Genomic DNA, 14,994 nt, shown 5'->3' with positions numbered 1-14,994 from the left:
GAACTTAATAGGTATAAACTGAAAATCAAACAGACTGGTTTGCTTCTATTTCTGCTACTTACTCATCATGTAAATATTCAGAGTCACATTACCTCTGTAACATAAGTAATAAACCTTCAGCTGTTGAGGTTAATAAATTATTGTTCTCTCTGCCTTACAGAGTTAAGGGAAAAGTCATGTCACTAACGTGCATGCAGTTAAATATATTTTGATGCCAGTGGCATTTCACTAGTGCAAAGTGATAAATCCTCAAGGCCCCAGTAGTGATAACCACTAGAGAATCTCAGTCCTGCAGCTGGACGTAGTGGCACATACTTGTAATCCCAGTACTTGGGAGGCTGAGACAGTGATATCACAAGTTCAAAGCCAGCCTTGACAGTTTAGCAAGGCCCTTTGAAATTTAGTGAGACTCCATTTCCAATAAGAAATAAAGTCAGGCTGGGGGTATAATTTGGGGATAAAATGCCTCTGGGTTCAATCCTTAGTATCAAAAAAAAATTTTTTTTAAAGAAAAAAAGGAAAAAGAATCTCAATGTCGTGCTTAAGAAGTGATGCGTGGAAGGAATACTGGAATAGAATCCAAGCACAAAGTACATGAGCATTAGGAGGAAGGAGGGCATCCCTCAAGACTGACTATGAAAATTTAAAATGGGCAGTAGAGTCTAATCCCTTCGCTTTTGGCTTCCATCCAGACCATCTAGAGTCACCCTATTTTTTTTTTCCCCATTCCTTTATTGTTAGGGCAAGAAAATTGGAGCTCTGGTACCTAGAAGGACCCATGCAACAATATCTTTGCTCCCTCAAATTGCCTTTTTCAGCCACATATGGAAAAAGTAATTTGAGGGGGTGAAGGTGTTGCTTGGGTTCTGCTTACACTTCCTGTACCTCACATTTTTACTCACTAGGCTGGTGATAAAACTATGTGGCCTAAGAAATACCATGTTTGGATCTGAATATTTTTGAAAGAGCATCAAGAACTTAGAAAGTTCTTTCCTCCCTCAACAATCTTGCTTTGAAGACCATTCATTGTATGCTGTGAGCTTAGAAAAGTATATATTGTATGTCAAGAGCTTAATGTGATCTCATTTCTGGTATTGTTTTTCCCCACAAAAATTCTATTCTTCCCACCAAAAAGCAGGTAATATGTAGTGGAGACAGGGAGGCAAACAGTCACCCAAAGAAGTACAAAAAATGTGAAAGTCAATATATTTTAGAAATATTTCAGGAAATATTATGTGCATGGTGTATACTTACCATTTTTCAAGCCAAATATGAATTATTTATCAGTACACAGTGTTGTCAAAATCTCTACTTTTTCTTCCCATGAATATTTATAGCTGTGTGCTTAGTGGAAAGGAACTATGTCTGATAACACCACTCTTCCTACCATCCGTTGTGTTGTAATTGAACATGTGTGTTTCCAGTGCATAATAATGGCCCGACAATGGGACTATTCTTTGTACCACCCAGGCACTGGTGTGCATTCTGATTGTTATTTTCCTACTTTGGTCCTTTGCTTTATAGACATGATTTCTTTTGTTTGACCCACAGCTTCTCCTCTTCCTTAAAGCCTTTTCTGAAACAGAGCAGACCAAGTTGGCAATGCTGTCTGGGATCCTGCTGGGCAACGGCACCCTTCCTGCCACCATCCTCACCAGTCTCTTCACTGACAGCCTCGTCAAGGAAGGTAACTATGCTCGGCTTTGCCTTCCTGTCTTAGATAGAAAAATACCAGTAGCTCTTCTTAGTGGTCTCTGTTGGAGCCATCTATAAGAGAGATAGCGAGTTCAAATAACAAAAAGGTTATATACGTTCATTGTAGAAAATTAGAAGAAAAAAAATACAATTGTATAAAGACATGTAAAAATTAATAGAAAACCAAGATCTTAGGCATAAGGCTCAACACTCTAAAATTGATCAGGTCCAAATCATTTCTACTAAGTTGTGTTATTAAATAATGTTTTATTTTTGCAACTATGTTTTGTGCTTTATCTGGCATTTAATCTTTTTGCCCTTTAAAACATAATGCCAAGCCTATAGCATCTAAATCCCATTTATGTGAGCCAGGCATAGTAGCGCATGCTTGTAATCCCAGCGCTTGGGAGGCTGAGGTAGGAGGTTTGCACAGGTTCAACGCCAGCCTCAGCTACTTAGTGAGCCTCGCAGCAACTTTGTGAGACCCCAAAGGTAGAAAAGACCCTGAGTTCCACCCCCAGTACCATAAGTAAATAAATAAATAAATAAGTCCCGTGTGTGTGTGTGTGTGTGTGTGTGTGTGTGTGTGTGTGTTTGTGTGTTACTGGAAATTGAGCCCAAAGGCATTCTAACTCCAGTTTTGTTGTTGTTGTTGTTGCTGTTGTTTGTTTTTTGTCTTCTTGAAAGAGGTTCCTACTAGGCTGTTGGTCTTGAACCTGAGATCTTCCTGTCTCAGCTTCCTAAGTATTAGGATTCCTGGCCTGTGCCATCACTCCTGGCCCTAAGTCCCGTTTATTCTAACAACTCAAACTATGTCATCCAAGACCACAATGCTTTCTTTTAAGATATGAGTAAACATTTTCAGATGTTCATTTTGATCATACTTTTTAAGATGGTCATTGTCTTACAGAAAATGAGTAGCATTAGACAGACATCAAGATTATTGCAGCAGAAAGAAGCTTGCCTTAATTTTAAGCATTCAAAGTTTGGTAGACATGCATACAATGATTTGTTTATAGAATAAAACAGAAGTGGGCTGTTTCTTGTAGGGAGATAATGGTATTCAAATTATAATGCAACACAAAACAGTTATTTTTTCTTAAAAAACTTAAAAGAGCTTTTGTGAAAACATCTGTTTCTTTCAAGAACTTTAAAGGTTTTTCTTGAACAGAGATAAAATCCCAGTTCCATTTATGCCTGTAATGAAAGGAATTATATTTTTCTTGTATTTAAGGGGGGAAAAAAAGTAAATCAAGAGTAAAATTAAAAGATTCTTTATAGTGTTTGGCTTAGAGTAGATTAGAATTATGATAAGCCAGACTCTATAATTGTTAGTATCTGTGGCTTCCCTTAAAATGTATCCAAAAATTAAAATGGATAGATGAGTAGAAAAATGATAAATAAATATAGCAATATGTTAACAGATATAGGCCGTGGATGGTGGATATGTGAGTGTTTACTGTTCAATTTTTCTGCCTCTGAAATTTTGTAAACTAGAATATTGAAGGGAGAGGATCCCTATGCATAGAAATAACACAGGACCTGCGCCGCGTGCTTCTCCCTTATATTCTGCCATCTTCAGGAGCTATAGGTTAACTCTTACTTCCTAATTAGAAGAGGAATAAGAATTTATACTCTCCCTCACACTCCTATCCAGCAAATAGCCCAAGGGAGTAGAATCATTCCATTCAGCAGGATAGTGACTAAGAAGAAATTTTTTATAAACTTGTCCCATGTTTAGTGCAAAGTGATAGGCTTCAATCTTGATTTTTAAACTTTTAGTTTCCAGTCCTCTTTATTTTCTTATTTAAAAGACGGGTTATAGTCTGGTGCTAATTTGACTTAATTACATAAATTGAATTTTATACTGATTTTATGAACTAATACTATGTTTAAAAAGCCATATGAAGCCGAGTGTTGGTGGCACACGTGTAATCCTGGTACTTGTGAGGCAGAGACAGAAGAATTACAGGCTCAAGGCCAACTTCAGCAGCCTAGCCTGGCCTTGTATCAAAACAAAAATAAAATGTCTAGCAGGGTGCAGGGCTCTGTACCAGCGAGACACAGGACGATGCAATGAATAAATGCTCTTGAGACTTTATTCCTGATCTCAAAGAGGTGAGAGGGGAAGAGGCAAAATAGCCAAACGCCTAGAACAAAGCTCAGCTCTTTTATTACAGAACTAAGGCTGAGTCATCAAATCAGTAATTGTTCCTGGCTAAGGAATAGAGCATAGAGTTAGAAATGCTTTAGAAGGTAAGTTGTTATCTGGCAGTTTTTGCAAGAGCAGCAGAGGTTGCCATCTCCAGCAACCTTTTTGAGGCGGTCTTCTACCTTTAAGCAAAGCTAGCAAAAGGTGTAGTGAAACAGGGGAAATAGCGTAGATAGTAAAGGGGCATCGAGATCACTATCTTCATTTCTCTCAAGAGAGGCAGTCTTGCCAAAGCAAGTAAAAAGCAATAATCCTTAAGCCAATATTTTTTTAGACTTAAGAACAGTTTTCCACAGCAGGGGAGTAGGGGGTAGTTCATAGGTAGGATACCTCTGGGTTCAATCCTCCGTGCCACCAAAAAAAAAATTTTTTTAAGTTAAGTTTTTACCTTAAAAATTTCCAGCTAATAATGCATGTTTCATTAGCATAGCTAAGGTTTTGTCCTTGGCACCTCTGTTTATTCAAGTGAGAAGAATTAGGCAAAATTGATGTCTCATATATATATATATCAATGAGTCAATTGAATACACTTTCCTGGAAATAACAGGAAGTCCTACACCAAACATAGCATATAAGGATATTTATTTTTTATGTAATAATAAATATAAAAGTAGGGCAGACTTTAGGATGAACAGCAGTATTATTGAGGACTCAAGTATTTTCCCCCATCACCGTGGGTATAATCATCCCCATCCCACGAATGTTTGCTGGTAGATAACGGCACATGCTTCCTTCCTTAGGTTTGATAGAAGAGCAGTTTTCTTGAATGTAGGATAATTTACCTTTCCATCAGCCAATTGGCTGACATAGACCACATGACCAGTGTAGACCCAGTAGCAATGGCTAAGGAGCTGGAGTGGGCAGATGAGCTTAAGGAGATGCTGTCAGACTAATCAAAAGTCATCTGGCCTGAACAAAAAAATGGGAATTCTCTTAGGAAGGAAGGAAGGTGAATAGAGAGTGCTGTGGCTATGCAACAATAGGTGAAACTTTCAGGAAGTTCAGGAAGAATCAGTGAAATACTCCAACTACACAATAGCTTTTCATAATATGCAACAGAAATGTAGGAAAGTGTAACGTTCACAGAAGTACTGTCTGGTTATTTTTATTTGGAAATAAACCAATGTAAATGTATATACATGATTGAGTGGTTTCCTGATTTAACATGACCATATAAATAATTTTAAAAATCCAGAAAAGTGTATAACTTGAAAAAGCCTTGATATTTTTATAGCTTAACTCAAGAATATTTTAAATGCTTTTATCCAAAAGAGAAATGTAAATTGTGCGTGCTCAACTACAGCTGTGTGTGTGTGTGTGTTTGTTTGTTTGTTTGTTTTTATTGCAGTACTGGGGATAGAACCCAAGGGCATTCTGCCTCTGAGCTACAACCCCAGCCCTATTTTTTATTCTTTATTTTGAAACAGGGTCTCACTGAGTTGCAAAGGGCCTCACTAAGTAGCTGAGGCTGGCTGTGAACCATGATCCTCCTGTCTCAGCATCGCAAATGCTGGGATTACAAGTGTGTGCCACTACACCTGGCTCCCTAGCTTTATTTATATCTGCTACTGTTAATCTTCTTTACTGGCACCACCAATCTGAAAGTTACTTGCCTCCTGTTGACTCTACAGTTTTTCTCATGGTTTGCTTTGTTCTGCTTCAAGAATATGCGGCAGGGTATTGTCCACCGTGCACCGGCCTTGGATTCTCTCCATGGCACTGCAAAGGAAAAAAATAAATAAATCACTTTTTTTTTAGTACTGGAAATTGAACCCAAGAGCTTTCTACCTCTGGGCTACACTCCCAGACCTATTATATTTTATTTGGAAACAGTGTCTCACTAAGTTGCTGAGAGCCTCACTGAGGAGCTGAGGCTGGCTTCGAACCTGTGCGATCCTCCTGTCTTAGCTTCCCAAGTACTGGGATTACAAGCGTGCCCCCACGCCTGGCTAATAAATCACTCTTATAAACAAGAAATACCGGTGAGCCACAAGATAAAGTAGAGGAAAAACACTGAAGATTATGGGCTATAAATATATTTTTTACCAAAGTAAAAATAAATGCCTAAATAATTAACTGTCAACCAGGTTGGAATCAGGGAAACCAACTTTGGAAAATATTTTAATTATTTTTCTTCTCATGAAAATGTTCTCTGTATCATAATGAAGAGAGGAGAGCTATGCCTACAGGTCAATTTATTTTTCCTTGGTTCAAAATCAGGTCTTTAGCTGTTTCTCCCATTGAAAGAAAGCCTGCAAGAAATATTAGCTTGCACATCACCACAAGTATTTTTGCTGATGGAAGAAATGAAATTCTCCTGTTTTGTTACTTAACAGGCATCGCAGCCTCCTTTGCTGTCAAGCTTTTCAAAGCCTGGATGGCAGAAAAAGACGCCAATTCTGTTACCTCTTCCTTGAGAAAAGCCAACTTAGACAAGAGGCTGCTGGTAAGTGTTTTATCATTGAGGTTGTACCCTGCTTCTGCCGGGCTTTGGCCATACCTGCAGCGTGACACAGGACACAGAGGCTAGAGTCGGCTCAACTTGAATAATGTTCCTTTATTTCTACATAACTGGCGGATAGAAACTAATTCCATTTTAATCTTTATGGGGTACATACATAAGTGTAAGGAATCACAGGGAAAAGAGAGACTTTCATATTTGGAAGTCTATAGACATATTTTTCCATTTTATCAGAACTAAAACTCTCTTTTATAACCAATAATTTTATGGAAACTTTAAGCTTTTGTTTTTGGAGTTTTTTGGGGGGGAACTAGGAGTTGAACCCAGGGGCATTCTACCTCCGAGCTACCCCCCAGCCCTATTTTTTTATTCTTAATTTTGAAACAGAGTCTGTCTCACTAAGTTGTATAGGGTCTCACTAAGTAGCTGACATTGGCCATAAGCCTACCATCCTCTTGTCTCAGCCTCCAAAGTACTAGAATTACAAGTGTGCACCACCATGCCCGGCTTGAAAACTTTTCATGTTTTCAAGTTTTAATGTAATAAAAATCCCATCACCTTTTAGATACTTGTGATATCTTGGGCAGGAGTTAGACTACACTGATCTCAAACAAGTGTTAAGTAGTTTGCTAACAAAGTTTAATCAAGATTCCTCTGGAAATACCTTAAGCATTTGGTCAGACACAGCAGTGTGTACCCATAATCCCAGTACTTGAGAGGTTGAAACAGGAAGATCACCGGCCAGAAGACCTCAGCAACTTAGCAAGACCCTGTTTCAAAAATTTAAAAATAAATAAATAAAAGGGCTGTAGGTGTAGCTGAGAAGTATAATAGCCCTGTATCCAATCCCCCTGTACAGAAAGAAAGACTTAAGCTGATGAAGAAAGCAAACAAGTTAATTATGGGTAATTTGAAGCTTCCATTGTCACAATTGCTTGACTGTAATTTTATTTCTCCAGCTGTGTATTTTTTTCAAAGAAAATTATTTTGTCTTTATCATTTCTATATGCTGCCTATAGTTTCTTTCTACTGGAAGCAATAGCTGTGCAGATGGCAGATTTCTTCAAGTGGGGTTGCTTTTGTCTAAAATAAAGACACCCCTGCCATCTTCTCTTTACCTAGTCTCTTCGTTTTTATCTTGCAATGTGTTTCATTGTGCAAAGTTGTCTGTCCAATAGATAATGCTAAAATTTTCTTTTTTCCTCAAGAAACCCTGAAAATAATTTTAAACATAAAAACTTGTAGTTTCAGTACTTGGAATTCTTTCATCTCCTGAAGTCAACCTTAAAATAGCCCTATTGTGTGTTTAAAGTCTTTACATTATGATAAAGAAGAAAAAAGGATTCTGAATTTTAACTCGTTCCTGCTAATAATAATTTTCATTCAACATGCATTTATTGAGTGCCTGGTCCTAGAATCTGTGGAGCCTGGAGATATTAGCATAGACAATTCCCTGCTCTTGTGGATCTCCTTTATAGCTGACTTAGGACAGACCCGGTAGACAGAAGCAAAGGTCCTAACTGATGAGTGAGTAAGCTGCCAAGGAGGGTGGACTGGCCTATGGAGAGAACGTTTCCTCATCCATGAGCCTGTGAGTTGCGGATAGCGCTAACTTGGGCAGCCCCAGCTGGGTTCCATGTCTTCCTTCCACGCCAAGGCTGAGGGAGCAGCTCCCACCTGAGCCAGTCTGTCCTCATGGTAGAAGACAGGAACTCGGAGATGGAATTGAACCCCTCAGTTGCATTAAAAACTTGCCTTCTATTGGCCAAAGGAAGTTACTAAAAAGCCTGGCAGTAAATAAGAAAATTCAGTCCACTAATAGGCTGCTTCTGTGCCTCTGCAGATAGAAAACAGGAAGGGGGTTCTCTTGATAGCATTTTGGAAGGGGGAAAAAAAAAAGAAAGAGATGAATGATTCAGAACAAAAAGATTCGGTTATTTCTTAAAGCATGTTTTCTTAAATAGCCATAGCCTATTAATTTATTGCATTTTTTATTTTGAGTGGTACTGGGGATTGAACTCAGCTATGTCTGACCAGTTCCGGGCTGATTATTTTAATTAGACTGCTTCATGTAAGAATTTTATTTCCTTTTAAAAAACACATAATTTACTTGTTCTTATTAGATTTATATGTCTTTATATATTTTGGGAATGAGACACAGGTGGTGGCTTAAGTCTTCTAACACCATATGCTAGGTACTTGGCTGTGCACTGGTACTTTGTGCCTGCCTGATATTTGTTGACACATGAATGAAAAATGAGGGCATCTGTTCCACTTTCAAGAGAGAAGTTTTTGTTTCATAAAAATATGCAAAATATTCTCTTAAACTCTGAGCTACATTTTAGAAAAATAGCACAGTATCAGACTTTAGCAAACACCCGCTGCTATATTACAGAAGAAAGAAAAAAAATTTAACACCTCAGAGAGAAGAGAACAGTAATTAAGAAATTGAAGTCGGACGTGGTGGCGCACGCTTGTAATCCCAGCATTTGGGAGGCTGATACTGGAGGATCGCGGTTCACAGACAGCCTCAGCTACTTAGTGAGGCCCTCCGCAACTCAGTAAGACCCGCTTTCAAAATAAAGAATAAAAAATAGGGCAGGGGGTGTAGCTTGGAGGTCAAATGCCCCTGGGTTCCATCCCCAGGCCTGTAAAAAAAAAAAAAGAAAAGAAAAGAAATTGAAGAATTTGCTATCTTTCTTCATTCAATAAATAAACATTATGTATTAAATATTGAATAAATGTGGAGTATTGAGTATGATGTGCTAGAAACTTTCAGGATCTTTGGGGGTATTGAAAAGAAGTAGACAAACCGGCCCCTTCTTCCATGGGAATTACATCCCATTTTGGGGAAGTAAATAAGCAAGTATTAAACATGTATTATCATAAAAGGTGATAAATGCTATAGAGAAAAAAACATTATGTAGGAAAAAGCTAAAGGGTGTCAGAAAATAGGATGCACTTTTCAGGGAAGGCCTATGTGATAAGGTCACTTACAAGAGCTGAGTGAGTAAACTATAAAGATACTTCAGCAAAGAGTATTTGACAAAGGTTTTTTTGTGTGTGTGTGTGGGGGGGGGTATTGGTGTTCCTGGAAGCCCTTCTACCTCCGGGCTACACTCCAGACCTATTTTATATTTTTATTTGGAAACAGGGTCTCTTAAGCCAGCATGGCTGGTTCGAACCTGTGCGATCCTCCTGTCTCTGCCTCCCAAGGGCAGGGATTACTAGTGTGAACCACCACACCCCGTGTTTGACAAAGGTCTAGAACACATAGGCCTTGAAGCCTGGCATGTTAGGGACCGCAAGAGGAGGAGGAGGGATAAGAGTGAGAGTGCACATCAGCTCAGAGAAAAGCAGGCCCCTGTCATCCAGGGACTTTTATTAGATGAAACCTTTTGAAATGTTCTTTATAGAATCGTGTATAAATTACGCTTTAGAGTCCTAATGAGATCATTCTGTTACATTCTATTACACCATATGCAGCTTGGGAGCAAAGGCAGAGACAGGGAGACCTTAATCTAGGCATGAAATGATGGAGCTTTTCTAACTAGGTAGGCTCTACTAACAAAAACCATTCATAGCCAAAGAATGGCCTAGTATGATTCAGACTGGTTTGGCCTCTTTTATTTTTATTATTTTATTTTTTATTTTTTATTTTTATTTTATGGTACTGGGGTTTGAGCACAGAGACATTCTATCTCTAAGCTACATTCCCATCTCTATTTTATTGTTTTTTACTTGGAAACAGGGTCTCCCTAAGTTGCTAAGACTGGCTTTTTAAACCTGTCATCTTTCCATCTCTGCCTCCCAGGTATTGGGATTACAAGTGTGTGACACCATACTCAGCTTGCTTCAATCTGAATAATAATTTTCAGTATATCATATAGCATTCACAAAGACTTTGGACATTCTTTATAAATACAATATGTTTGACATTATATTGCTGTAAACCTTAAATCGAAATCTACAGCCTAACCCGTTGTTCAGTATTGAGTGCTGACATGAGTGATAGAATCAGCATTGACTCTGGTACTGAGAGCTCTGTAGCTAAGTATTTCTAGCTGAAGAAAATGATTCAAGCTGCTAAGCCTTGTTGAGACCTAGAAAAAAAGCCCTTACTTTGCATAAGTATTATTAGGAAAGTGCCAGTATACATCTACAGATTCATAGAAGAAATTTCATAAAATAGCTGGGTGTGGTGGCGCACACTCGTAATACCAGTAGTTGGGAGGCTGAGACCGGATTGCAGGTTTGCGGCCAGCCTCAGCAACTTGTGAGGCCCTCCGTAACTTAGTGAGACCCTGTTTTCAAAATAAAGAGAATTCAAACACTTGAGTTCCAATCAAAGGTAGAATGACCCTGGGTTCTCTTCCGATACCACAAGAAAGAAAAGAAAAGAAAAGAAAAGAAGAGAAAGGAAGGAAAGAAATTCCATAAAATGAAATTAGTTCCCTTCCCTAAATTTGGAAGATCTTGAGTGATAGTAAAAATATTAGTGACAAAATTTGAGTCTGATGTGACATGCCTGCTATAACATGAATGTGTGTTTGCTAGCTGTTCCCACAAACTCTCTTCTGATACTTTGAAACATATAACTCAGGAGAAATTATAGAATGATGATATGGGGGATGCTGAAACTTAAACCCTGGTACAGAAGCTCTGGCTGTATTCCTCTACATGGTGGCAAACCTGTTATAGATCTTTCCACTGAAACTTGTTTGAAGTCATGTAGCCTTTGGCCTTATATTTAGGCAATTCTAACCAAAAGAAAGTTTTTTGGTTTTTTTTTTTTTTTTTTTTTCAGATTCTGCAGCAGTTTGAAAAATGTGAGATCTTTGGAAATTGTCTTAGTTTTCTAGTTGGGTGTTGAACACACTCACACAGGATTAGATCATGACTAAGTGTTGCTGAGATTCTGCCAAACTGTGTAGGGTAAAATGAAGTGATGTGAAAATAGGAGAACAACTATGGTATATTGCTCTTTTTAAAAAAAAAATCCACCAGAATTATGTAATAAACTAAAGAATTTATGTGTATGTGGGAGTGATAGATTAGAACTCCTCTGAATATAATTGAGAACCACCACCATTAATAAGTAATGACAGAATTCTCCATAGCTCCTGAGCTAGTATTTTTAAAAAATAGTATTTTCTCAGAATAAGAATAAAATTCCTTAAAAAGATAATGGCCCATGTTGTTTTTCAGTATTGTCTGTACTCATTTCAGTATTACTAAAATGGACTTTTGTCTGTTAACTCATAGCTAGGAAAACAGTTTTTCTCCTCCATTTACAATAATTCAAATACTGTTCAAGATTGTTGTATTATACATTTAATTTAGCAAATTTAGTTTCATATTTACACATGCTAACACAGGTTACATAAAAAGAAAAGGAGACTAATGGTTCAAGACTGAGTGAAGCTGATTTACTAAGTTATTTAATATTCTCTTTCTTTGCTAAATTGCTTCATTCGAGGAGGTGCTTAGCTCAATAACTAAACTAGACATTTGCTCTTTCGAAAACCAGTTCTTGTTCTCTTCCAAGTATGACATGTCTTAAGTGATATTTTAAAATGAAACTGTTGTCCTTTTTGCTGCTGGAATTTAAATAGCTTGTTGTATAACAGTCTCTTTTTCCTCTTCTCTCTCAGGAACTCTTTCCAGTTAACAGACAGAGTGTGGATCATTTTGCTAAGTACTTCACTGATGCAGGCCTGAAGGAGCTTTCTGATTTCCTCCGAGTCCAGCAGTCCTTGGGCACGCGGAAGGAACTCCAGAAGGAGCTCCAGGAGCGACTGTCTCAGGAATGCCCAATCAAGGAGGTGGGAGACCATGGGCAGACATTACTGCAATATACACCAACAGAGGGCTGGGGATGTCGTGGCAGAGTGCTTAGCTAACAAGATGAGATTCTGGGTTCAATGTGCAGCACAACCTTGTCCTCCTTCAGGGGTAGGAAACACCAATAAGAGGAATTACCTAAGCCATGTACCATAAAATTTCTCTATATACTATTAAAGTTAGTTCAAAGTATTGATTCAGAATCCTCTATTGTATTACATTTTAGAGTGCCAGAAATGAATGGTTATTTCTACATTAAAAAAAAAAACTTTACCAAAATGCTCTGATGATTAAAATATTTCATCTGACAAATATTTGTCAATCAAATTTGGCCATCCACTCTCATAATGCCCTGATCATATGATGATTTTTCTATCTTGTTGTATCTTGTCTAATCTGGTTAAGCATTTTATTGGTGTTTAAAATCAGTACTGGGATTTTGTACATCACTGCATATGAATATGGAGGTTGTATTTATTCATTGTGTGTGAGGGGGAGTGGTGCTGGGGTGTAATCAAGGGTGTCACAAGTGTTCAATGCCGAGCAAGTGTTCTACCACTGAGCTTTCGCCTCAGTCCCGGGCTTTATTTATTTTTTTATTCTGAAACAGGGTCTCGCTAAGTTGCTAAGGACCTTCCTTCCTACGTTGCTGAGCCTGGCCTTGAACCTGTGATCCTCGTGATCCTCCTCTCTCAGCCTTTTAAGTACTAGGATTACAGGTGTGCCCCACGGCGCCAGACTCAAAAAATTCAAAATTATATCATGGGAAAGACAAGTTGGACCAGTGACTTGTTTGATCCCATTCACAATAGCTGTTGCATACCCATTATAATAAAAACTACATTTTTTTTCAACTATGCATATGCATCGTATGTATAGCTATGACTATTTTTAATGTACCTGGAAATAACTTATTTAAATGTTTATAAAAAAAACTTTTTACATGACGATCTAAACATTAAGGTAAAATGTTCTTTTCCTAGCTGCGAAATCCCTGACCCTCACCACCTTCCACTCCTCTGTCATTCCTACAAGGTTTCTTGTGTGGTTGAGGGCTGAGAAATTTCAGATTGATAATCTCCAGCAGATGGAGGTATTGGAGCAACTAGGATTCTGAAGGCCCCTGCCATCAGTCAGTAATATGGTCAATAATACTTCTGCAAGCCAGAGATTGTGCCTGATATTTCATGGGCAAAAAAGAAAAAAAAAAAAGCAAAACCAAAAATCATTGTGATGCTTTTAGATGCATGGATGTCACTCTTTCTGTACCTTTCCCAGGCAACTTGGGGATTGCAAGTCACTTTTGCTCTCCAAGGCAGCTCAACCCACTGCTACTATTTCTGCAATCCAGGCCAGAAGTAAGAAAAGCAATGTCTTTTCACTCAAAAATGAAAGGGAAGGGAAAAGTTGTACTACTACTCACAGAGTAGTGTACTCGGGACATAGTATGGTTTTAAATCACTTCTAAGGCCTTAACCTTAATTTTTGAGTTTATTTCAAAAAGAAAAAACATTCCAAATAAATTCAACTTAAAATACGTTGTTAGACCAGGTTTGGTGGCGCACACCTATAATACCAGTCCTTGGGAGGATGGGAGGATCACAGATTTGAGGACAGACTGAGCAAGTAGTGAGACTCTCATCAGCTGAGTAAGACCCTGTTTCAAAATGAAAATAAAATAGGGATAGAGTATACCTCAGAGGTATCTCAGGTTCAATCCCCAGTAATACACACATACACACACACACACACACACACACACACACACACACACACACTTGATAAGCAGACTAATATTCCATATGGTTAGAATTAAGACTGAATTGACATTTTTATACATAATTTGAAGGAGGAAAATAATCTGTTGATTGCTGTTGAACTGAAATGTATCAAATAAAGAAAATGGTCTTTGCACTTTACAGTTGATTTACAGAGTAACTTTCACTGAAATGGGGCAAGGGGATGGGCAAAAGTAGTAACTGAGAAAGAAAATTATGGAGAATGGATTTGTATCATAGACTAGCAAGAGGTCTACCATTGAGAAATGAAAGTCCAAAGTCATGATTCTGCTGTTGCGTTTTTCAAACCTCAAGAAATCCAGACTGGGTCTACTATGCTAGACCCAAAAGGAAGTTCTTCCATGTAAAAAAATGTCTCCTAGGAAAGAGACCCTCAGTTATTCCATACCATCCAGCAGTTCTGACCAGAGCTAAGCTAGTTAGTTTTGGGACTAAAAACAAATATGCCTTGAGAACAAATCATTGTGCCTTTACTCCTTCTTATAATCTGAGAAATATACCAGGAAAGAAATAACAGAACATTTCTTATTTTCCCTGAACCTTTTTCTGCCCGGGAGGTGAAAGGGGAAACCTCCACCTGCCTGTTATTTTCTAACACTCTTTCTGTGAAATGTAGGTGGTGCTTTATGTCAAAGAGGAAATGAAGAGGAATGACCTCCCAGAGACAGCAGTGATCGGGCTTCTGTGGACCTGCATCATGAATGCTGTGGAATGGAACAAGAAGGAAGAGCTGGTTGCAGAGCAAGCTCTTAAGCACCTGAAGGTAAAAGTCACAATGAGGAACTGTCTCGGCCGTGGGCCAGCCACACCTTATAAGCGTATATCACAAATCTGGTCTAACTGTGCTTTCCCAGAACCCGGCTAAAACATGTATACTTCCTAATTGTTTTTCTTTTCAAATTTCTACTGCCTAAAATGTTTCAGATGTAAGAATGTATGAACTATCTCATGGGAAGTTCTTAATAAAAGCAATATGAGCCGGG

The 14,994-nt window shown here is 38.2% G+C and overlaps 1 protein-coding gene across 1 annotated transcript in view; it reads left to right on the top strand.

Moving 5' to 3' along the window:
• Positions 1-14,994, top strand: part of BZW2 (basic leucine zipper and W2 domains 2) — a gene marked incomplete at both ends in the record, with an annotated part of 51,855 nt that overhangs the window by 21,249 nt on the left and 15,612 nt on the right. The window contains 4 exons of the mRNA XM_080701049.1: positions 1,552-1,687; positions 6,244-6,353; positions 12,023-12,193; positions 14,628-14,774. Of these exons, the coding sequence (XP_080557175.1) occupies positions 1,552-1,687; positions 6,244-6,353; positions 12,023-12,193; positions 14,628-14,774 (564 nt within the window). The remainder of the gene's footprint in view (positions 1-1,551; positions 1,688-6,243; positions 6,354-12,022; positions 12,194-14,627; positions 14,775-14,994) is intronic.

This window comes from Muscardinus avellanarius (genome assembly GCF_963383645.1).
Source record: "Muscardinus avellanarius genome assembly, chromosome: 9".
Lineage (NCBI taxonomy): Eukaryota > Metazoa > Chordata > Mammalia > Rodentia > Gliridae > Muscardinus > Muscardinus avellanarius.
Note: the sequence above shows the minus strand (reverse complement) of the source record. Positions and strands in the feature narration are given on the sequence as shown.